The sequence below is a fragment of the Motacilla alba genome, chromosome 5 (assembly GCF_015832195.1).
Source record: "Motacilla alba alba isolate MOTALB_02 chromosome 5, Motacilla_alba_V1.0_pri, whole genome shotgun sequence".
In the NCBI taxonomy this organism is placed as follows: Eukaryota; Metazoa; Chordata; class Aves; order Passeriformes; family Motacillidae; genus Motacilla; species Motacilla alba.
This window is the reverse complement of record NC_052020.1, coordinates 22,371,382-22,394,482: the sequence shown is the minus strand read 5'-3', so window position 1 is coordinate 22,394,482 and position 23,101 is coordinate 22,371,382. Positions and strand designations below refer to the sequence as shown.

The 23,101-nt window shown below is 43.5% G+C and overlaps 1 protein-coding gene across 2 annotated transcripts; it reads left to right on the top strand.

Annotated features, from left to right (window-relative positions):
• The first annotated feature begins 2,328 nt into the window (after nt 1–2,328).
• Nucleotides 2,329–22,623, top strand: SYT13 (synaptotagmin 13). 2 transcript variants are annotated; one of them, XM_038139183.1, is made up of 6 exons: nt 2,329–2,872; nt 7,925–8,147; nt 10,066–10,200; nt 11,745–12,058; nt 15,925–16,054; nt 16,770–22,623. In XM_038139183.1, exons 1-6 carry the CDS (start codon nt 2,690–2,692, stop codon nt 17,072–17,074), a joined length of 1,290 nt encoding a protein of 429 aa, XP_037995111.1. In that variant the 5' UTR covers nt 2,329–2,689; the 3' UTR covers nt 17,075–22,623. The 2 variants fall into 2 exon arrangements, with proteins under 2 accessions (XP_037995111.1, XP_037995110.1); XM_038139182.1 differs by having other exon boundaries at nt 10,060–10,200.
• Nucleotides 22,624–23,101: the final 478 nt, after the last annotated feature.

Here is a 23,101-nt window from a genome sequence, read left to right as displayed (position 1 = left end):
TAAATTATGTATCTGCACATTCATCAGTACACACACAAAAACATCTGAAATCTTTGGCCTGTCACTTATAGAAGCTGATAATACTGATAATATTCAATGTCTGGGGAGAGTTTCTTTGTTTTCCTAGGCTGTTTCCTGTCTGTTACTATTAAAACTATTATATCTGACAATGATTCTGTACCTATTACATTTCACATCAAATGCAATTTCTGGCAAGGAAAACTTAATCTTCCTATATAAGCAGGCAGAAAATATCTCAGAGATTATGCTATTAAATCATTGTCTTGCAGAGACACTTTGGTGTGACCTTACTTCTACAGCATGTTGTAAGCAGTCTTTGCATAATTCTCAGAACAGCTTGTGGGAAACACATCAAGATTGGACCTCATGAATGGACTGAATGCCTTCTGCACTCCAAATCTCTCTCACTGTAGTCTACCCTTAACAGAACCTTCTTCCTTTTCATGTGGTTTCCAAATCTCTGGGATCTGAGACCTAGCAGTGTTAGATTTCATTGGCACTTCTAGGAAGAACCCATCCTGTGGAGGAAATCAAAGGCATCTAAAGAGTGTGTCCATCTTTTTTTGTCATCTTTCAGACTCTTCTCACTTCTGCTTCTCTTGAGTGGTGGTAGAAGTCCATAACAACTTGGTTCAATCTCTAAACTCTAGACGAGACCTCATGACACCATGATTACAATGTTGCCTGTTCATCTGTGGGTTGAATGAAATAGCTGTTAGAGAAGTCAGCAATGGTTGGAACAGTCTACTTGCGGCAGAGAAAATTCATATCAGAAGAGGTGAGCACAAGGATGCTGCTCAAGGCTTTGGAATCTCCTGAGATACAAAAAGCAAGAAGCAAAGTAATTGTTTAGTCAGATTTCTCAGCCTCCTCTGTGTGATGTTCTTCCCACTGATGAGCAGAGGGAGAGGTGTGCCAGTGGTCCAGCCTGGTGCACCCAACTTTTTATTCTTGTAGGTAGAGGACAAAGCTCAAGGTTTTCCTTCTGTGGGCTGAGCTGAGAGACCAGTTTCCACAGGCTCAGCAGTTTATTAGGGAACTGCCTCTGCTTAAGGAGTCCTTTGGGGTTTGATTCTTGATGCGGGGTCAGGAGGCTTGGAAGCGAGGGGTGAGACATGTCTGACAAGCCAGGTAGGATGAGGAGAAGGGGAATGTGCACTGCAGGAATTAGGATGCTGCAGTGCTACAGAGGAATCTAACAATTAAAGTGAGAGTCAGATGTGCAAGGGAAGTTTTGTACAAGGGAGATGAACATGTCATAAATGAACAAAGGCTGCGTGAGTTATCATGAATAAGATGTGAAGCATCAAAGAAAAAAAAAAGTTAAGAAAAATCTATGCAAAACCTGAGCTACAGAAGGATCAAAACACCTGAATTTCTAAACAATCCTCTGTACATAGTTAATTTGTTTTCCTGATCCACGGGCATCAACTATATTCCAAAACAGAATGACAAACTCCCAGTAGAATCAGTAGAACTGGGTATTTTTGGAATATTTTGCATTTTGCTGACTATTTTCACTCTGGCTGAGAGATATAGTGACCAGAATTATAATCACCTTCTGGCCACTAGATTCTCCTTATGAAGTACCCAGAAAAGGGTAGTACATGTCATGAGAAACACATCAAATGGTGGCATTTATTATCCTCTTCCCCATGCCGGGCATTCTGAGAAACAAGGCAAAAAGAAATGAGTCAGAGAAAGATAATCACTCCATCACCTCAAGAGAAAACTGGGATGGACATCTAGCTCTTCAAGTCTATTCATGCAGGTTCTTCTGTGCTCAGCAGCCCACTGCCTGACACCAGTGTGGTAAGCACTATGACTAATACCTAGCATATGTTGTTTGCTTTCTCATTTTCTCCAGAGGAAGCAGCATATGCACTTGTGCATCTTGTTTAGTACGATTTTCTGCTCTCTTTTTAAAAAGAGGTGCTGTTCTGCATTTATCCTGCAGAAAGCAGCTCCAAAAGGTTCAGACCCTGTGCTTTGAGGGGCAGATGGTGAGGCATGGCACAGTGCTTAATTCTTGCCTGTGTTTGTTCTGCAGCTCTGAAGGATGAGAAAGTTTTGCCTGACTTATACAGAGGCTTTACTGTGACTACAGAGTTATCGTGCAGTGCTATCATAAGACGGCTTCTCAGGCCAGCAGCTTTTGGCAGTCTCTATCTTTTTCTTAAGACAAAAAAAATGCAACCTCTTGAGCATATCAGCAAGCCAACCCCGAAAAATATTGCTAGAGAGATGATCAAACACTTGGATGCACTTTCTGTGAGTTAGCTGGCAAGGCCAGCCCCTTCTGCTGACGTCTTTCCTCTCTATCACACATCAGACTTTTCCCAGTGGAGCTGGAGAACAGGCTTCAATGAAAACTGCCTGTTTGCAGCTATATGGAGATTGCAGGCACCACAATTACTATTTCCTCTCCCTGACCTGGAGCAGCAATTCCATCAGCAGGACAGAAAGGTAGCCTTGTTGCCTAGCAAAGGTGGGATGATTTATCTGTGTGTCTAGATTGGTCCCTTTGCTGCAAAGAGAATTGCTTTCAGACTTCTAAGGAGAATGAAGCCAGCCTAGAATTCAGAGTGGATGTGGGAGAGCTGCTCTCCCAGGGAGTAGAAAGAGCCACAGGGTCTCTCTGCTTTCTGTTCCTGTGCAGTGCAGGACAATGGTTTTGTCTGCTCCAGTTATAGCCCTGGGGGCTACCTTAGGGACTGCAACTAGCATCCTTGCCCTCTGCGGCCTCACCTGCTTCTGCAAATGCAAGCAACCTGGGAAAGGACTCTCAGAAAAGGACCAAGAGGATGAGATGGAAAATACTAAGCCCAGTGTGCTTCAGCCAGTCCAGCAAGTAAGACACAGTCGTCTCTAATTTACTCTGTGATTTTTCTTTAAAGGCAGAGGGTGGGAGTGCAACTTCCCTGTTAGGCTACTCAGCATGTGATTTATGCTGCCTGTTTATCTGCTTACTGTGTTTGGGATATAACAACATGCCAGTGGGAGGAGGAGTGAGGGAAAAACAGAGATGAGCTGGGTACCACAGAATTACCAGAGCAGGAGACAGCTGCCACGGAGCCAGAGAGAAAGCTGCTAATGGCAGAAACAGGGAATGAGGACTGGAAATGCTGCTTAGTTGTTATGATAGATCAAAAGAGAAATAATTTCATAAGAAGAGAAGACTGGACTGTACCAGGTGGCACGCAGCATTGTGACGAGGAGATGGCTCCTGCTGAGATCTTGTATAGCAGCTATTTAATTCTATTCACAATATCTCATAGTTCCTGCAGGATAGTTCCCTGTCAACAGCTGGTTTCTTGTGAAAACCTTCCCTCCTCCTCCTTCTGCCCTTCTAACTGAGGGGATTAATTATGTGTGAAGTTAAAACAAGGCATTGAAATCATAATAAAAAGCAAGTGAGAACCTAGATTGTGATGACTGGACAATCTCATCACGCTGTGAATTTATTTTTCCCTTATTGTAAAAGCAATGTGGAGTATGGATAGTGTCAGGCATCCCGGTGTGCTCTTTCATTTTTGTTAGAATCCAAACAGACTGATTTATTCCTGAGCCCAGGGCAAGAGGGAGCTAGGGAAATTATAGAACGCTTCTAACATACTTATTAATGGAAATCTCTTCTTCAAAGGGAAGTGTTTGATGATTTCCTTGGTTGAATGTGGTCTTTAGAATAAAGCTATAGCACTGGTCATTCTCTGAAAGTATTATCTGTTGGCTGTTGCTCCTGATATTTGTTTGTACCTGTGTCTTTTTCACTTTCACCTAGCCATTCAACCAAGTGTTATGGCATAGTAGCTCATTCCAAAGGCCTGTGCTCCATTGTATAACAGTCTTTGTTTGCCTTTTAATTATTTGAGTTATTCTTTTTGAATTCTCAAAGAGTGTAGCTGGAGTCCTAATTGACCTCCTCTGTAATGTTTGTAATTAAATATTCAGTCTTTCTCTGGCTTCCACTCTTACTCTCTTAACAGAAAAGAACTTTGGCATCCTCATGTTCTTCTTGCAGTTTATGCTGATGAAAGATGACCAAATATTCAAACAGTATTGTAAGAACTGGTGCACATACAGAGAATGGTGTTAGCAGATCTTGTGGTTGCTGGAGTGGGGGGGAGAGGATGGCTCCGTTGACCATGGATTAACTTCTGTGTGGAGTTTAGGGCTTCTCAAGAGATTGCTGATAATTCTGAGCCTCCCTCCATGAGCATGGTGAATAACTCCTAGTACCTGTTTGCATTTTCCTAGGAGGAATTTCATCTGCTATTCTGTTTGATAGCTTAGTCATGTCCCTTTCAGGCTCCTTTCTTGTCTGCTCTACCCCATACAGGGGATTTGCTAACACCTGTGTATAAGAATGTACAATGATGCAGAGACTTTTCCAAGTATACTGCTAACGTGAATGAAAAATGTGTAACTTTGACAGCCACATCACTTTGCAAAGCAATTCTTCTAGCTGTTGTCTGCAGCAACACAACCAACAGACAACTTTACCATCAGGCTCTTTCTATGAGAGTTTGATGTTGTAATCTCCAAGCCCAGAAACATCTCAAATCCTCCTTCTAATTTCATTCTTGGACTGGGCTTTTTGTCTTTTATACAGCTTTTTGGGAAACATCTTGGGAAAGTGTTAATCCATCCTGGATCTTGTCCACAGGAGTGCTATCCTGTTTGCAGGACTGAAATAAGCACTGTGCCTCCATATTGTTCAGTTCAGCCTCCAGTACTCAGCAGCTATTCAGTTATGGTCCTCAAAATATGTCTACATTCATCAGGTTTTGCCATGACTTAATCCAGTATTTGACCAAGAGGGAATAAAATTATTCAGTCTGCCCTAAATGTATCATTATTACCTAAATGACTGCATTCTTTCAGCATTGTAGACTTTTTAATTTGAAGTATTATTTCCAATGTTATTTGCTTTATGGTTTTTTAAAAGAAATCTGGACATATTATAGCAGCTGAGTGAACATTCTGTCACAGAAAGTGCAAAATGTTCTTAGTTTGCATATTCCATATGTTTAGCAATTCTTTCCAATTAAAATAATTTTCTTGCCAGGAACATGAATTCTCCTGTGCTGTCACTGAATCAGAATCAGTCTCTATACCTTCAAGAAATGAATTTCAATTTGAATTCTGAGCTTGTGAAATTTTATTATCTCTATGTTAATAAATTGTTCTGTTGGGAGTTTTTTTCTGACTACATTAGTACACAGTATATCCTGCAACACAGTCAGTGTTGGACACATTTAATTATTGAAACCTGTCAGGGCCACTGATTCTGATAAACACAGATGACAAAAGAAAGATGAAGCAAGTCTGCATTTTATTCACTTGGCATGTCTCCCATGACAGTGATGCTTGTGTTTGCTATAGACAGAGGCTCCCCATGGACATGCCCTGCATACATGAGGAGGAGAAGTTCAAACACAAACTTACATCTGCAAAACAATGAGAAACTGCTGTAAATTTGCAAAGTCTCAGCAAATGCAGAATGAAGATTCTTAAACACATCCGACAATGGCAACAATCCAAGTCTGGTGCTTTGAGTGACACTGGACAGGGCCACAGAAGGATCATTTGCAGCCTCCTTGCTCCTTTTAGTTTACATACTTTCATGCATTTTCGCAGAACTCTCTGAACTCTTCTGCTTGTGTCTTTATTTAAGATGCAACTGCTGAGTTGCAGAGGAAACTTCCATAGGGCACTGCTATGTAACTGGATTAGCACACAGCACTTGGGAAAAGAGCTGGCAGCAACATAATAAACAGAGGCAGATGCAGTTGGAAGAGGGGGTGGGCTAGTCCCACTGTGCTTGCATATGTCTCTCGTCTCTAATTCTGCAGAGCAGACAGACAAGAGGAATATTTAGACCCAACGGAGTTCTTAGATGCTGTGTGCTGATGGATTTACCTGGCAAGGTATTTAGCAAGAGGAAGAAAAGACTGTACTAACAATACCTCAAATTTGTGTGGTTTTCATCCCAAAGCATCTGGAAGTGCTTTGTGTGCTGGCAGCACAGAGCAAGACTGGCAGGAGGCTCCAGTGTGTGGCCAGTGAGTGGTAGGACAGCAGCTCCAGGAGAGAGGACAGCAGAAGCTGACCACCACTCTGTGTGTGCTGGATGTAATGCTTCTGCACAACAAAAGCAACCTGCCTTTCCTAGCTGCTGTCAGTGATTCCTCACATATTCTGCTTGGTTCGCTTTAATTTTAGAAGAATGGAAAACTGTATTTAAAGTTTGGATGAGTAACTTCACATTTCCTGGGTATTTTAGGACTGATGAGGCGCACATCTCTATAAGAGGGTTCTCACTTACAGCCCCCCACCGTGTAATTTACATAATATCTAAACTCAACTGAATGCTCGGTGAGGATGGCACACAATGACGTCTTTCTTTCTCAGCCCACATCTCTTTCAAAGCCCTTAAAATTAGACAAGACAAGATGCTATGTTGCACAGTAGACTTCCTAAACACTGGTCACTGGCTGCCTTGAGAAGATGGAGTCACTGACCTAATTAGTTCCCTACCACTGCCAAGTGTATGCAACCAGGATCTCCACAAGCAGAAGATGACTAGGCTAACATCCAAGACAGTCCTCTTTCTTCAGCTCTGTTTCTTGAGAGGTAGGTGTTCTTCCTCTGGACATACAAGCTGGGACCAGGAAATCCCAACACAGACAAGAGATTCAGGGCAACATCTATTTTCATTATTAATAGGAAGCAATAAGACTAATTAAAAACTTTAATTACAGTTATGAACCTTTTCTGTCTTGCCCTCAATCTTGACCAAAAATAGGTTAGCAGGCAGTAGGTTGGATATAATCCCACTGCACAATAATAAACCAAAATGGCTATTTTACTTGTGTTTTTTGTCTTCCATGTTTTGGAAACATGAATAAAATCTGTTGCTAGAGTTGGGGTCATTTGCTAGTCAGCTTTTGTTCTTCCCCGTCGATGACTCCAAATATAAATGAATCATGAATGATTTCAATTGTAAGAAGGCGGGATCCTTTCTTGGGACATAAGCAGAAGAGAACTGTTCTATTCTACTAAAAATTTTTTTTTTTTTTTTGGAAGAACAGTAATGCCTTTTCTGCCAGCCTTTGCTTGGACTACCCGAGCATCTTGCAGGTTCTTCTGCTCATCCCATGTTCATGATTCAGCAGAGAATTGAAGTGTTAAGAACAAAATTAGACAAAAATCCAAATTTCAGTCCTGGTATAATAAAGGGGAAATGTGTGTCTGATGGCCAGATGGAGCTCCGGTCCACAGAACCAAGAGGCTGAGATGACCACTGAATCAACTCCTCTTGGTTTACCAGTTCAGGGCTCATTTGTTCAACCAGCTCTCCTTAGTCTTACTGCATCATGATCATACTTGCTCTGCATTTGATTTATATTTTTGCACTCTTAATGCTTACTGTATACTCACAAAAAATATTCTGGATTCTGGGAGATGGTTGTAGCCTCTTGCTCTTGGATTTGACTTCAAACATCAAAGTAGAAATTGCCATATCTTAATCAAAGCAAAATTAACTTTGTGGTTATTTTCTTTAAATTTATTCTTCTCAAATGAAAGGATCAACTTAAGAAAATATAAACTGGTACCAGAACAGAGGAAAAATAAAATTATAAGAGCATATCTTATTCTTATAGTAATCAAACACCTGTAGAGGAATAAATCTGAAAAGAAACACTCCAAGTACAAGGTATCAGTGTTGGCAAGAAAGTCTCCAGACATACAGGCAGTGGTTTCTACAAGCCAAGAAAAAAATGATGGTAGGACTGACCAGAGGCCCTGCTTTTTTCCTGTCTCAGCTCATCTAACATTAAGAGAATTGGAGGAGCTAATGTAATTTGTGCAAAGTAATAAACAAAGTTTTAATTTTCAGTTCAACATTAAGAAAACTGCAGAGCCAGTCCAGCCTCGAGCACTTCTGAAGTTTCCCAACATTTATGGCCCCAAACCAGAAGTAACTTCACCTGAAATTGTTAACTACACTCAGTACTCTCTGAAGACAACAGAAGAACCAGCTCCTGGAAAACATACTGCTTTGGATGAGAATAGGATAAAGATACAAGTCAATGAGGAGCTGTTTGTTCTCCCTCAAAACGGTAGGAGCTTTTGGTTTTCAAACTAACTATTGCTTTCATGGGTGTGGATCTGTAATACTTCTAAGCATAATGTGATTGTTGTCAGATAAATAAATGTGGAATTTACTGGATGCTTTTCACTTTCTTATCATGAGCACTCTTAGTTTTGCTTTCAACACATTTGTTTAGTAGAAGGTAGTCATGGAGCTCATAAGGACATTCTGATAACAAAGCTGTAGCTGTAACTTGTTGCAAATATTTTTTAATTTTTTTTTATTTTTTATTTTTTTACCTAAACATTTTTTGGTTTGAAGAATCTGTCTGCCTGGTAGCAGACATTTTGTAGAAAAGCACATTTAGTGTAGTTGTGCTGAGAGCAGTAGCCAGAGTATGTGTGAAATATCTGGCCAAAATTAGGCAGAGTATCTCCTCCAGGTCAAATGCTAGCTGTCCAACAACTGTCCTTGTCAGGGACAGTGGAGCTCAAAGCTTCTAATTTTCTCTCCTCCTTTCTTGCCATGGTTTGGTAAGATGTTCTTGGCTTATTGTAATGTGCAGTGAAAGTGAAGGCTGACATCTCAAAGGCTTTTGCCAAACACAATTCCTGTTTCCCAGCCAGCTCAAAGGGTGACACTCCAAATCCTGAAACATAAAATTTCTAGAGCCTGAGAGAAAATGCAATCTTAATTATATGTATCTGGCAACATGTCTGGGTTTCTTCCATACTGATTTTTAAATTCACAGCCATATTTTAACAGGATAATTTACTCTTATGGTTACCATTTTAATAAAACCTTCCTGAAAATTTGCCAGAGAGACAATGCCATCTGCCGCTATTTTTACTGAGTATTATTTTTAGTTATTTTTAATTGTTTGAGATTATATTTTTGCCCTTTTGGAAAGACTATTGCTACCTTCTCCCCTGCAACCTGAGGCTTGTGAGTACAGAAAAGTACCATGGGAAGCAGATGCATTGGAGGAAGAGACTGTCTGAGCCACATCCTTAGGTGTCAGGGAAAAGATTATGAGGGTGGAAAGGATGAAAGATGATGGCTGCATTTAGGCTAAAGCTTTATATAAGTGTTGGTGTAAGAGCCTCTGTGCACTGCTAATGGCACAAGCAAGTTTCCTTCCTGCTCTGCCTGGTTATATAGCTCAAGTGTTGCTAAAATTAAGCAAGAATTGTTGTGTTCTCCTTTTGATGCCACAATGAACTGTTCTGAACTGTGGCTGAGATTTTTAGGAGGAAGTGTGGTGGTCCCACTATTGTTTTCTGTGTGAATTGGAACTGACCTTTGCAGATAACAGATGACAAAAATCTCTGGCTTATCTTTTAGTCTTGCAGCTTGCTTTATTTCAGTATGAAATACATACTCAGCTACAAAATCATGCATGGAGAAACTGCCTTATGGATTCCAAAGTTCATTGCCTTCAACCTGGTCAGGTGCTATGGAAATGTGTTTTGCATGACAAAGACTTCATTGTTAAAAATAACAGAAAAACAAAACATTTAGAGAGATCTGACCTAATGCAGAGTTGTACAGCAGTTCAAGAGCAGACTCACATTCTCATTGCAGAGAACATAAGATTTAATGTAATAATGCCAGTTAACAGAATATAAAACAATATAACAAGTAATGAGTGCCGTTCAGACACCTCAGCCTAGTCCTAAGATAAAAGAGCAAGTGTGTGAACCATCATAGTGCACAAGGTGGTGGAGAGGTGAAGTGTTGTCCAAATGCTGCAGAAAGAGCTGAAAGTGCAAGAAAACAGAACAAAAAGGATGTATGATGATGGATAAAGAAGGAAAATAAATTATAGTCCTGCGTACAAAGTGCAGAAAGAGTGAGACATTTTGAAAAGTAAAGTCAAGACAAAGTGGATTTGTTGTCTTGGGAAGGGGAAGAGCTGCTTGCTAAAGGGGCTATTTCAGTTCCAGGTGTGGTCAAGGACGTGTGTGTCACGGAGCACCTGAAGCCCGAGCGGGCAGCCGGCGGGCAGCAGGCCCCCGAGCTGCACTACTCCCTGCTCTACGACCCGCAGCGGGCCCAGCTGAGTGTGACCCTCCTCCAAGGTAAGGGCACACGGCTCCCAGCCCGAGCGGGGCAACGCACATGCTGATTACACCTAGAGACAGTTCCCCTCCTGTCTTAAGGCCAACAGGTGCCCTCAGGACTACTGGAGGTTTCACTGGCGCTGGGCTTGCAGAACAGGAATACCTGTCAATGTCACTGCTCGAAGAGAGGGCATAGCTTGGAAACAGGTGTTTGCACAGCTTTGTCAGGATGGGCTCCTCTAGTCCAAGACATGGTACAAAGCAACCTCTTCTTTTTATTTTTTCCTTTGGGGGACAAGAGGAATGGGGTTACCATCTCCTTCCTCTCTATACTTTTCATTCTTCAACCTGATCCACTCCCTACTGCCCTTTCCTCAAGTCAAGTCAAAGCCTGAGCTGGAGATACCAGACTTATTTTAAGTCCCTCTTGCAGCTCCTGGCCAGGCAGCCAGGTTCTGTGTCACTCTCTGACAACTGCAACAGCTTCTCCACTCAGGGCTGGAGCATCATCAGTTCCTCTGGAAGAGTAAAATAAGCTGACTGAATAATTCATGCACAGTGTAGATCTCTGTGGAAACCTAATCAAATCACACCCTCTGAGGCGAGAATTGAAAGGGTGCTGAATGGCAGCCACTGCTGCAGGCCTCCTGCCAGCAGCAAGCCCACAGCTGCCCTTCAGGATGGACACCCACGCCGGCTGCTGCCAGGGGTTGGCTGCCACCCTGGCACTCCTGTGCACAGGACCTGGCTCTGCTTGCCAGTGCTGCTCCCCTGAGAAGCCAGGAGAGCCCTGTGACCCACAGGTCGTGGCTGCTCAGGAGCAGCTGTCCTTGTACTGTCTGCAGCAAGGACAACAGTTCTTCCCTCAAAGCCGTGCTATTCAATGACTCCTTGGAGGAGGGTGTGTTCCTCTTGCTGCCGGAGAAGGCAGCGCAGTTCTGTTGCTGCAGCTGAAGAGGAGTGTGAAATGCCATTCTCACTCTAGACTTTTCAACATAAAAGGGATATAAAATTAGGGATGAATTTCTCTTGATGCCGGTCTTTTGGGCTGTGGGGTGGTTTCTAATGGATTCATTTACCAGAGGTTGGACCAGCAGAATGCAATAACCCTTAGACATTGGCCTGGAGGGACGGATGTGTGCCAAGGGAAGCTCTACCCCATCTCTGATATCTGTCACTGACCTTCCTGCTTTTAAAGTCATTGTAAGCTTTTTTTGTGTGCAAAGGTAAAAGTAAATGAGAACTGCCAATCCCTGTTTCATGCTGCCACATTTCAGTGCTGTTCTGCATCTTTCAACAGAATGTGTTTCCTTGAACTCAGCTGTTGCTCTCCCAAACGCTGGCAGCATCCTTCTGCAGTGGCACAAGGACAGGGACATTGTGCAGCCTGAGGAAAACACCACAGCATGGGCTCACAGCTTAACCTGCCCCCACGCAGGCAGGAACAGGGGTCAATGTCTATGCAGCTGTTTTATTTTATGGCTGTCATGAAACAAGCAATTTAGCCACAGCTATTTCAGGGCTGTCTTTTGTCAGAGGTCCTTACTATCCATCTTTTCCAGCTATGCATGGCGGAATGAGTGGGGACCAAGACACTGGCTGCCATTGCTACATACTGGGCACATTGGAGAGCAAGTCTGGCATTGCTGAGGCCCAGACAGAACTGAAGAAGAAGGTACTTCACACCCTTTGGGAGGAGGTGCTGCAATTCCCACTAACAGAGGAGGAGATGCCAGGAGGAACACTGACTCTCACCCTGAGAAACTGTGACAAGTTCTCCAGGCACAGCATTGTGGGGGAACTGAAACTGAACCTTGCTGAAATGGAGGAATCCTTTGGGAAGGCCCAGTGGGAAAGGCTAAAGAGCCCAGAGAAGGTATGGACTCCGTCTGTGTCAGTGGTTCAGAAACCCTAATGATGACGAGTTTGGACAAGAGAAACCCTTTTCCTAGAGAGCTGCATGCGGGTGGGTGGCTTTATTTGTTTGGAGCAGGTTTAGAGGGGTGATGTGTGACTGCAGAGATCACTCAGCACAACTCTGTGCTGGTTTGGAGCTCGTCATATCAGAGGCCCTTCTGTGTAATGCTCACAGCTGTTAAGGTGTCACAACTCATTCAACTCCTCCCCAAGTACATGACAATCTGACATTGGCATCTGTAATTTAAATGCTATGTCTAGAAAAAAGTGTGTGAGCTTCTGAGAATTACTGATACAGGACCAGAGTGGCAAGAGCTGAAGTATCAGAGAGTGCCTGCAGAGCCCAATGGAGGGACTCTGCAAAGCTGGGTGTAGGGCACACGGTGGCACCCCAGGGAGCCTTAATCTAGGAGTGAAATACATTGTTGGGACTGGAGTGCTGGACTGAAGGACACACTTACTGGAATCAATCCAGTGCTATTTGTTCTGGGAGATAACAAAATATCATTCATTGCATTGTGTTGGTTTCCTTAAACATCAAAGCCTTCCTTTCTTTCCTTTGTCCACATTTTGCCAGTTGCACAGACAGGAAAAATGGAGGGAAGAATTCCAACAGTTCTTGAAGTGGGTACAGGGGATGCTTCATGTGCACTAATTTCTTGCACATTTCCTCAGGAGCCTTTTCCCTTCCGTGAGCTAGGTTGTTCTTCTAGCAGCAGCAATTCACTTAACATGGCAGCAGGATGCTGCCACTGCTGCTGCTCACTCATCACAACAAGTGGTACCTCTTGCAGTCTGCTGTGGTATGGCTGAGCAATGCAAAAACAACACCAGCACCATCACTAAGCACAGTGAATGAATCAAATTATTGCCTGTCACCATCAGGGGTGAGGGGTTTCCACTGAGCTGGCCACAGACACAGAGTTAGCATTTCTGATTTCCAATAGTGCTGATTTATCTGATAACCACTTGAATACTAACAGGACTGTCCACTCTAAAAAAACATCTGTCAGGGACAGAGGCAGCAGAAACAAATAGGTGGTCTGAATGAGTTTAATAAACTTCAATCATGAGACTCAGTATTTGTCTAATAGCTGTAACCCTCCCCTCTCCCCCCACACTGAAGCATATGCTTTTTTAGCAATATACAAGGAACAGTCTGTTCACAGCAATGATAAGTTGTTACTCCAGTGCACCTGACAGAGTCCTGATATACAGGGAATTCTGCCTTGGTCTAGCTTCAAAATCACACACAGAAACAGGACAGCATTCATTTCTTCTCCAGGCTGACAGCACAAGGTTAACACCAGCAGTACTGCTGAACAGTGCCCCAGTTTGAGCTGAGGATGTGCAGTGAAAGCTGAATTTGCGTCATCTGGGACCTGAGAGAGCCAACCATTGCACAGATAGCTTATGTATACAGATCCTGAATCATTCATTGAGAACCAGAGAGGGAGGGAGTGAGGAAGAGCTGATCAAAAAAGAGGAGCTATTTTTGACAGCATTCATCCAGGAACAAAGTTACTGAGCTTTGTCAAAAGTGTGACATTTCCTTGAAATGCCAGGAAGGGCAGAAATTTCGCTCTTACCTTCCCAGTAATTCTCCCACACACAAGGGAAGGAGCCCGGAGTGGAGCTTACAGCTAACCAGGTAATGCAATTAGCATTCAGGAATTCATTGAGTCCTGTGAGCAATGCAAAGCATAGATGCTATAGACTGATATCCTTATCTTGTCTTCCTTCCCTCCCACTGCTTTGCTAATGACAGTAATGATAGTGGGTAGATGGTAGTGTGGCCTTGCACAGCAGCTTCCCTTCTGTGATTCCATGGTGCCCTGCACGTAAATCATTGATGACCTCTTGATGCTTTTTATTCATTTTGCAGAGAAAGAAAGACTGAAGCTTGTTGTATGAATTTGCAGGATTTCAGCACAAAATGTAGATTATGGATTTCATAGGAAAAAAGAAACAAAGAAAACAAAGCCCAGAAGGGGAAGAAAAAGTACCTCTGGTTTGGTCTGTTTAAGCAAAACTCCAGCAGAGACCAGCCATTGCAGGTTTTGTTTTCATGTGGATACTGGCTGGCCAAAAACTTGATCAGCACACTAGGAGCTAGAAAGTCATAAGCGCAAGATGTGATCCGAGTACAATGTGTGTGTTTGTGCGTGTGTGCACGTCTACAGAGCCCCACCCCCTCCCAATCTCCACTGCATCTGGCTGTGCCTGCAGCTATAGGAACCAAATTCTAGCCAAGAGCTATAGAATGGGACCTGCTGAGATGTAGTAAGGGTAAATAAACAAAAGCAGCTTATGACATGCCTAAACTCTGAGTTTGCATTGAGGTGGTGTTTGGGTTTGTCCCTGAGTGTACAATTCTTTTGTAGTGGGCATACAGGCATTTGAAACTGCCTCTTTTTATGTGTGGGCTTTTCTAAGGTGCACTTCAATTTAAGGCAGGATTCATATAAGTGAAATGCATACAAGCCCTTCATTGCTACCTGAGTGCATGAAAAAAAGATTTACTTCGGCTGACTTGGGATTGAATTTCAGGCTTCCTTGCTAATGCCCTTCCACCTGATTTGTGCAGGACAAATTAGTCATTCGAACCAGACAGTGATGACAGCCATGTTTTCTGGAGAGTCACTCAGCTCATGGAGAGCATACAGGGGCCTGTCCTTGCCTGTTTTGAGAAACTGGTTGAAAACTTAATTTGAAATATTTATGGCTCACTTAGTAGCGACACTACAGAGCACAGAAATAGCCTGGAGAGAAGGGCTGTCTATCCTCGAGGATGTAGAACACACTAAGGAGCCCAGAATGAGTCTGTTGAATTGGTATTGGCTTTCTGGGACTCTTCTGGGTCATTAACCTCACACTAAACCAGATTTCTGTCACAAGCTCCCACTCACTGAGAGAATAACTACTCCCCTTTTGTTCCTTGCCATGAGCTGTCAGCTCTGTACACAGTGGTGTGGGATTTCTCTCCTTCCCTGCTGGCTCCCAAGAAGGAAATGGCATTACTCTCTTACAGGAGAGCAGTGGTGGTGTGACTGTGTTCCTAGGCTTTCCCCCCAAGGGCTGCTTGTCCAGGGCAAATGGAAGGAAGGGGAAGAGGAAGGGGAAGGGGAAAGGGAAAGGGAAAGGGAAAGGGAAAGGGAAAGGGAAAGGGAAAGGGAAAGGGAGTCTCCCACAGAGGAAGCAGGGAGAGCTGCTCACAGTCCTGATGGAAGGCAGGTGGGAAGGAAGAGTAATGTACTGTGCCCAGCTTGTGGAGGATTTCAGCTTGGCTGAGTTTTTTCTCATACCAAATAGGGTTCCAGGGAAGGTGTAGTCCAGCTCCAGCTAAGACCCAGCCCCAAGCACCACCACCCAGCCTTACACTCCTGCTGGGCAATGCAGGCTGGAGGCTGAGTCCAGTCAGAGCCTTCTGGGAAATGGAGCACCTGAAACCAAAAGAGAATTACAAAAAGCAGTAAAGGGGGCAGTGGACATAACTACAGGGCAGTTAAGTGGGCTTTCAAAATAGGAATTTCTGACTATTTGCATTATATGTCAGCCCCAAATCTTCTGACTAAATATTGCACTAAAAGTTGATGTCAGGAACTTTCCAGTGCCATAAGGATTCAGTAACTCACATTATGGGAGCCTTATGAGCCTCAGGCATCTTTGCCAGGTTTATTCTCATGCAGCATAACTGGAAAGATCTCCTGTGCAGGGAGACAACTTGTTTAGTCCATGACCTTCCACCCATCAGTCTTCTACTGTTGTTTTCCTAAAGTTCTGGCCAAGATTATGTAAAAAATCTTTCTGTGTTTCCATTTCCAGGAGCCATCCACAGGCCATGGGGAGGTTCTGCTCTCTATCAGTTACCTGCCAGCAGCTAATCGCCTGCTGGTGGTGATTATTAAGGCTAAAAACCTCCATTCCAAACAGCTGAAAGATCTACTTGGAAGTGGTGAGTGTTATAGCAAGGAAACAGATACTGTTGTTTCTGTTATTATGTAAATTTAGAAAGAAAGTGGGAAGGGTGAAGTCTGGCAGGAAAAAAAAAAAAGTCTGGCTTAGAAAGTCAAAGAGATCTGAATAATTTCTAAAAAGTGAAAACCAAATGCCCCCTGACCAATATTTCTACTGTGCTGTCTCAGTTGGATGTCACCCGTGTAAATTCTCTTGCATTTTTGGGTGCAGATTCAGGCACCACAATATAAAAAACCATTAAGATATTACAGAGCGTCCAAAGGAGGGCCATAAGGATGGTGAAGGGCCTGGAGTGAAAGCCTTATGAAGAGTGGCTGAGGTCACTTGCTCTGTTCAGCCTGGAGAAGAGGAAGGGGAGCCCCTCTTCATGGTCTTCAACATCCTCACAAGGGGAAGCAAAAGGGCAGGCACTGATCCCTTCTCTCTTGTGGACAGGGACAGGACCTGAGGACACAGTGTGAAGCTGAGTCAAGGGAGACTTAGGTTGGTCATAGCACCAGCCTGACCGAATTCAAAAAGCATTTGGACAACACTCTTGGGCACATGGCGTGATTTTTGGGGTGTCCTGTGCAGGGCCAGAAGTTGGACTCCATGACCCTGATGGGTCCCTTCCAACTCAGCCTATTCTAGTCTAGTCTAGTCTATTTGTTGCATACTCATTAACATGGTGTCTCTCTCCCCTCCTTATACAGACGTTTCTGTCAAGGTGACACTGAGGCATCAGTCACTGAAGCTGAAGAAGAAGCAGACCAAACGTGCAAAACACAAGATCAACCCTGTGTGGAATGAGATGATCATGTTCGAGGTGCCTCATGAGCTCCTGCGTGCCTCCAGCGTGGAGCTGGAAATGCTGAGCCAGGATGGAGCTGGCCAGAGCCATGTGCTTGGCAAGTGCAGTCTGGGCTTACATGTCACAGGCACAGAGAGGAACCACTGGGAAGAAATGCTGAGGAACCCCAGGAAACAGATAGCTATGTGGCACCAGCTCCACATGTAGGCTCATCGTGATTACTGATGACAAGATTCCCACCAGGCCTCAGAGCCTGGGGGAATAAGCTGGATTTCCTCTTCCACCTTCACCTCCATGAAATTGCTCAGCACAGCACTCTTACTACACCACCCTTCTCTGATCTTCCTGACCATTCTAGCCCAGGAAACTGTCTGGAAAATGTTTTTAAAGGACAGTCTCTCACCTAATCAAGTGGTTGTCTCAAACAAGGGGTTGGCTGCCTGGATGGTTTGAATTAATTTTATTTACGTGCCCACTGTCTCTTCTGAGAGATCACTGTTTCTGTAGAGGAGCAGAGGGGAGGAAAGAAGAGCAAAGTTATCATGGAAATGTAAGCCCTTCATTGGCATCTGTGCTGTCACCCAAGTCCCTTGATGAGTGTAGGCTCCATAATCACAAATATGCAACTATTTTATCAATCACTGCTTTTCATAATGCTCAGCAAGACTGAGAAATGAAGATCAGAGAACTGACCATCGTGGCAGGCACAAAAAATCAGTATGAAAAAGAGAGTGAAGCCAAAGTGCAGTAAACGGATACCTAGAAAAATACACAGAATGAAGGGAGAGAACAGAGGAAGAAGAAAGGCTGAGACAGTCAACACCCTCTCCCTATGTAGGCTGTGAAGCAAACACTGCCGAGCAAGAAGTCAAATACCTTCCTTTACTTTTTTTTCCTGGAGAGTTTGATACCTTGTATATAAGATTCATGAAAACTGCTGAAAATATTAATGTTTCAGGACCCTTTAGCAGAATACCTGTACCATTTATCTTTCTATGGTGTCATCCAGGAAGATCCTAAATATGGACAAAAAGTTATTGTTGATGTTACCTCCTAAAACTTGGACCAAATCTTTCTGTTTACTGCCATATTTTCTGTTTGGATTTATCCCAAGTTTCAAATATGCTATTTATATTCCAGGCAAATCTAAAATTAGGCAAAAGAAGTGGGATCATTCCATACCTTAGCAGCTGGTATGGTTTTGGTTTGACAGGTAACGATTGCACTCAAATCCTCATACCAGCATTACTCAAAGACAACCCTTATTAACTGCCATGTATTTCATCACTTCCAGACAGAAGGAATTCACCAACCAGACAGACTCTCCAGGGCTTGTTTTTTGTGTGCACTTTTAATATTTGATGTGGCTTAAATGTTATTTTTGACTGTCCTTTTTTTTTGTGTTTCTAGATGGACTGAAAGTCTGGCATTGGCAGCGATAATGTCATGACCCTATAAGCACACTGCTTGTCTTACTACTTTTTTTCGAGTAGTAGACACAACTTTAAGGGACTTCCATGGGGACAAGGCATCCAAAAATCTGGAAACAGAACCATATAATTTGTAGCCCTGAAAATCTCAGAGAGCTTCATATTTGCAGGGTCAGATTGCTCCTTGTTTAAATCAAAATATTAAGCTAAGCTTTAACTAGTATCCATCCTATTCTGATGGTGCAGTCCAACAAGTCTAGCAGCTTGTCAAGGGAAGGCTGCCATCCTGTTGGCAAAGAGAAAACAACAGAACCAGGGTCTGAAAACTGGCTGAAGCCCAGGCACAATGGGTTATGAACTGGGAAATGAAGTTCAGCTGGAAGTCAGTAACTAGTGGTGACTGGGGCTGGTCGTGACACTGACATTTAGCACCTTCATACATGACCTAGACAATGGTGCAGAGCATGGCCTCAGCAGGTTTGTAGATGAAGCAAAACTTGGAGTAGTGATTGATACACAAGGCAGTTGTGCTGACATTCAGAGGGATGCTGAGAGAAATGCTGGAGAAATGCTGGGCTAACAGGAACCTCCTGAAATTCAACAAGGAGAAGTGGCACCTGAGGAAGAACAACCTTGCAGTGCAGGGGTGAAGGCTGACAATCTGTAAAGGAGCTTTCCAGAAAAGGTCCTGGTGGACGCCAAGTTGAACATGAGCCAGCAGCATGGTCTTGCAGCAGAGAAGGACAACAGTGCCTTGTGCTACATAAAGCAATGCCAGCAGGTCAAAGGAGGGTGATCCTGCCTTTGAACTCAGCACCAGTGAGGGCCCTTCTGGAATGCTGTGTCTGTTGCAGGACTCCCCAGGGCAAGAAAGATATGGAGATTCTGGAAAGAGTGCAGCAAATGGCCATGAAGACGTTTAAGGGACTGGAGCATCGTCTGTAAGAGTCTGAGAGAGCTGGAACTGTTTAGATCAATGTGTACAGATACTTGACCTGGGAGAGGACAAAAAAAGACAGAGAGAGACTCTTTTTTCACTGGTGTCCAGTGACAGGACAAGAGTCAAGGTCACAAGTTGCAATGTAGGTAATTCCATTTGAACACATGAAAAATACCAAGAATAAACCTGCTTTTTTACTGTGAGTATAATCAAATACATGGGGGTCCCCATGCTTGGAGACAGTGAAAATTTGATGAGATACAGTGTGAACAACCTGCTCTAGTTTATCCCACTTTGAGTAGGGGTGAGTTTGGACAATATGATCTCCAGAGGCCCTTTATATCATCAGCAATGCTATGATTCTGTGAAGAAACTGACAAGGTAGATGCACACTGAGAACTGTTATCTTTACACCACTATTTCTTTTGTGGGTGGTGTAGCCAGGAGTTACAGGATCATTTGGAAGAGAGCAATAAAATCATCTTTGAGCAATCAGACAGACAGAAAAGCTAAGTATGCCCATGAATCTTACACCCAATATTTTAATCTCTGATATTGATCTGTTGGCTACAGGGCATGCAAACAAAAAGAAAATTGGTTTCTTGTTTTGCTCTTCTCATATAGGGTTTTGTTTACTAACACAAAGCTGAAGGATACTGTGAGTAATCTGGACACAGGGGTCTAGTTGATAGTCAATTCTTAGTGCTTACTGTGATCCTGATTTGCCTGTAGATGTACCTACAGGTATGGAGTAATCACTTCCATATAAGTGCAGAAATTACTGGTGTGTTGGCCTAATCCACGTATAGGTTTCAGGCAGCACTGTGATTTTTTGAGGGCTAATGATAAGAAGGATAACTTCACATAATGATGCCATTTGGCTGGCAATGGAAAGCCTGAAGGGCCAAATATTTGCCTTGCTGCCAACTCCTCTAGTTCTGCATCCTGCTTGTTTCAATGAGCCTTTTATAACATCTTGATGACTGATTGTAAACAGCATTATCTGCCCGTGCCCTGGTGATTCTGGCACACCCTGTAATAGATATCAATCAGTCCCATGGCATTTAAAAGCATAGATCCTCAGAATCTGACTTAGCTGTGGCAAAACAATGTCCTCTTTTACAGTGGACAAATACGTGTATACACACTACTTAACCACGAATCTGTCTTAGGAGCAAAGTGGTGCCATCAGTGTTAATGAACGGCATTGTTTCCTCCTTTGCTGCAGTGGGATTTAATGGGAAAGAGAGAAAGAGTGCAAATGCATACATCTTCCCCGGATGGATCATTCTTGCTGTCTGGCATTTTAGCCTGCAAAGAATGCTCCTCGCCATCAGCACAGCCCGAACAAAGGCTGCCAGGAGTCGCCGGGAGGAGGCGGCCGCTGGCCGGGGCTGACAGCGGGCACGTAACGGGGACGAGGAATGCTGCGTACGTGTGGTACCCGAGGGCAGCGCGCCCAGCCCGGCCTTTCGAGCTCTGCTACCAGGAGCTGTGTGTCATCCATCGCATTCCAGCGTCTGCCCAGGCCCTGCCCTCATCCCTCCGAACAGCCTGTGCAGCAGTGCCTGGGTGTCCCTGAGCCTCAGCACCCCAAGGGCCGAGGTGCTAAACTGTCCCAGCAGACAGACGGCTGGGAATGGTTGTGGTAGGTGATAAAAAGATAAATCCGAATTATTTGGAAATGCCATTGTAGCAAGCAGCTTCAGCAACTTAAGCTGTCAAAGTATCGCTGAAGTGCAATAAGGACAGAGCCAGACATTCCCTCGGTTTGCAGCTCCTGAAGCTGAAAATGCAGGAGCATCAGCAAGCACCACTGTGTATTAAATTAAAGGATGCTGCTTATAAATTGCATCGTGAGAGAAGAAGCAAAAAAACCCAGTTATGGCAATTAATGTTCCTAAGACATATGTGGGACCAAAAGCAGCCACAAGAGTCCCCAGTGGCTAGTTAGTGGCTGGACTGATCATTTTGCCTGTTATAAGCATTAACACGAGGAAGCTGGAAGCCAAGAGACTGAAAGGAATAAGGAAGGAGAAAAAAAAAAAAGATGGTGTGAGGCAGTCTACCTGGTCAGAATGAATGATCCTTTTCACTAAAGGCGAGAATTGTGAGTTTAAGGATAGGGATTCACAGTCCCTCATCCAGCAACAAAGCACAAACAACCAGATTACTGTAAAGAAGCCTGAGAAATGCAGCTCCCAGTATATTACCCAGCTTTGCCTGGGAAAGGTGGCCTCCTGAGGTGGCCTCTGCTCAGAGGAGGGGGCTGAGAGGCCAGAGGAAATGACTTGTGACTACATTGAGCTCCTTTGTTAAAATATAGACTGTAGCCATCTGTTGTTTTGCCTCAACCTGCCCTCAGAGCTAGATCTTCCTCCCCAAAAATGATCTAGTTTGATTTCAAGCAAATTGTCCTACTGTGGAAGGATTAATAAGCACAAATCATCGATACTCACTAAAATATCTGGGATGTTTTAGACTCATTACTACCCTCAGCATCCTTCCCCAGTTGTAAGGGGAGTGGTTACAGTTGGTGCCCTGTAAGGGTAATATTTTTTCAGTGCAGGGTTTTCTCCTCAATTGTTGTCCCAAATATCCTTGCATGCTAATAAGAAACATGTTTGCTTTGCAAAGAGGCAATACATCAGAAAGTAATGGAAAATTCCCTTCAGCAGGACTGGGAAAATTTTCAAGCTCAACTATTTTCCCAGGTACCGATGGGCTTTCAATACCTTGAATGGCTGTACCTTGTATTTTGCTAGCATCTGTCTTCAGTATTATCTGGCGGTAGCATTCAAAACCACTCTTTTTTTTTTTCCCCTCAAAATGAAATAGGTTGTCATTTGGGCCCTAGAATTACAGCCCAAGATTTCCCCAAATTTTCCTAATGTCTAAGATGAGTTGACTACAGTGAGATTTAATAAGAACTGGAAGTTAAAGTGGCTTGGACCATGCTTCTTGCACTCTTTTGAAGGACAGTTTGAAGTCTGATTGAAGGACAGAGCTTTGACAGCATTTCTATGTGTTTCAGAATTCAACTAGGTATTAAAATGTATTTGATTAATTTGTTGAAAGATAAGCATGATGAGTAAATAGTAACACTCAATACTTAATATTATTTCTTCTGTTTTCAATATGCACAAGAAAAGTAGCAAAGTGAAATAGTGATTTGTGGCCTTTCAGCATGAGGGGGCTTTTCTGCTTACTTGGTCCTTTGGTGTCCCAGTGTGTTTATTGTACAAGGCCAGATATTGTTTGTCAAGACTCTATATTGTTCTCACAATCCAACACACAAAAACAGAGCATGATGCTCAGCCATTGTGTCTAATATTACAGCACAACATGTAAAACACTGCAAGTAAATAATTCCAAGCTGTACCAGTGCTGTGTCTGCATTGTTTTCTCTACAGTAAGTCCTCTCTGCTTGCAGCTCATGGCAGGGGCCCAGAGTGCTGGCATGAGTCAACAGAAGATGCTCTGAAGGGTGTCGTCAAAGGATGGGTTTACGATGAGAAGAGGAGGAGTCAGCAATAGAGTCCTGTCCTGAGCAAGCACAAGAAATCTATTGGCCTTTTCAGCAAGGTGTCAGCTAAACAAAGCTCTAAAGGAGCTACAAGGAGATTAGAGAATGAGATCTGGGAACCAGTTTCTTCCCAGATGCTGGCTCCATCTCTGAAACAAAACTAAGACGTGAATTTAGAGGGGTTTTTTAATTATTATTTTGGTTTTTGCCAGTCTCAGTACTTTCAAGTTGGTGTTGATAACACTCTGTAAACCACACATTCTTAAGGAGGAAAACATGCTTGGCTGACCTAATACCATCACCAGAATTAGATGGCTCCTAACAAGACACACAGATCA

Excerpts from the sequence above, each read along its gene's own strand:
- SYT13 (XM_038139182.1), top strand. The coding sequence starts at position 2,690 with ATGGTTTTGTCTGCTCCAGTTATAGCCCTGGGGGCTACCTTAGGGACT. Across the intron at positions 2,873-7,924 it reads TGCTTCAGCCAGTCCAGCAA|TTCAACATTAAGAAAACTGC; the intron begins GTAAGACACAGT and ends TTTAATTTTCAG. Across the intron at positions 10,201-11,744 it reads GAGTGTGACCCTCCTCCAAG|CTATGCATGGCGGAATGAGT; the intron begins GTAAGGGCACAC and ends CATCTTTTCCAG.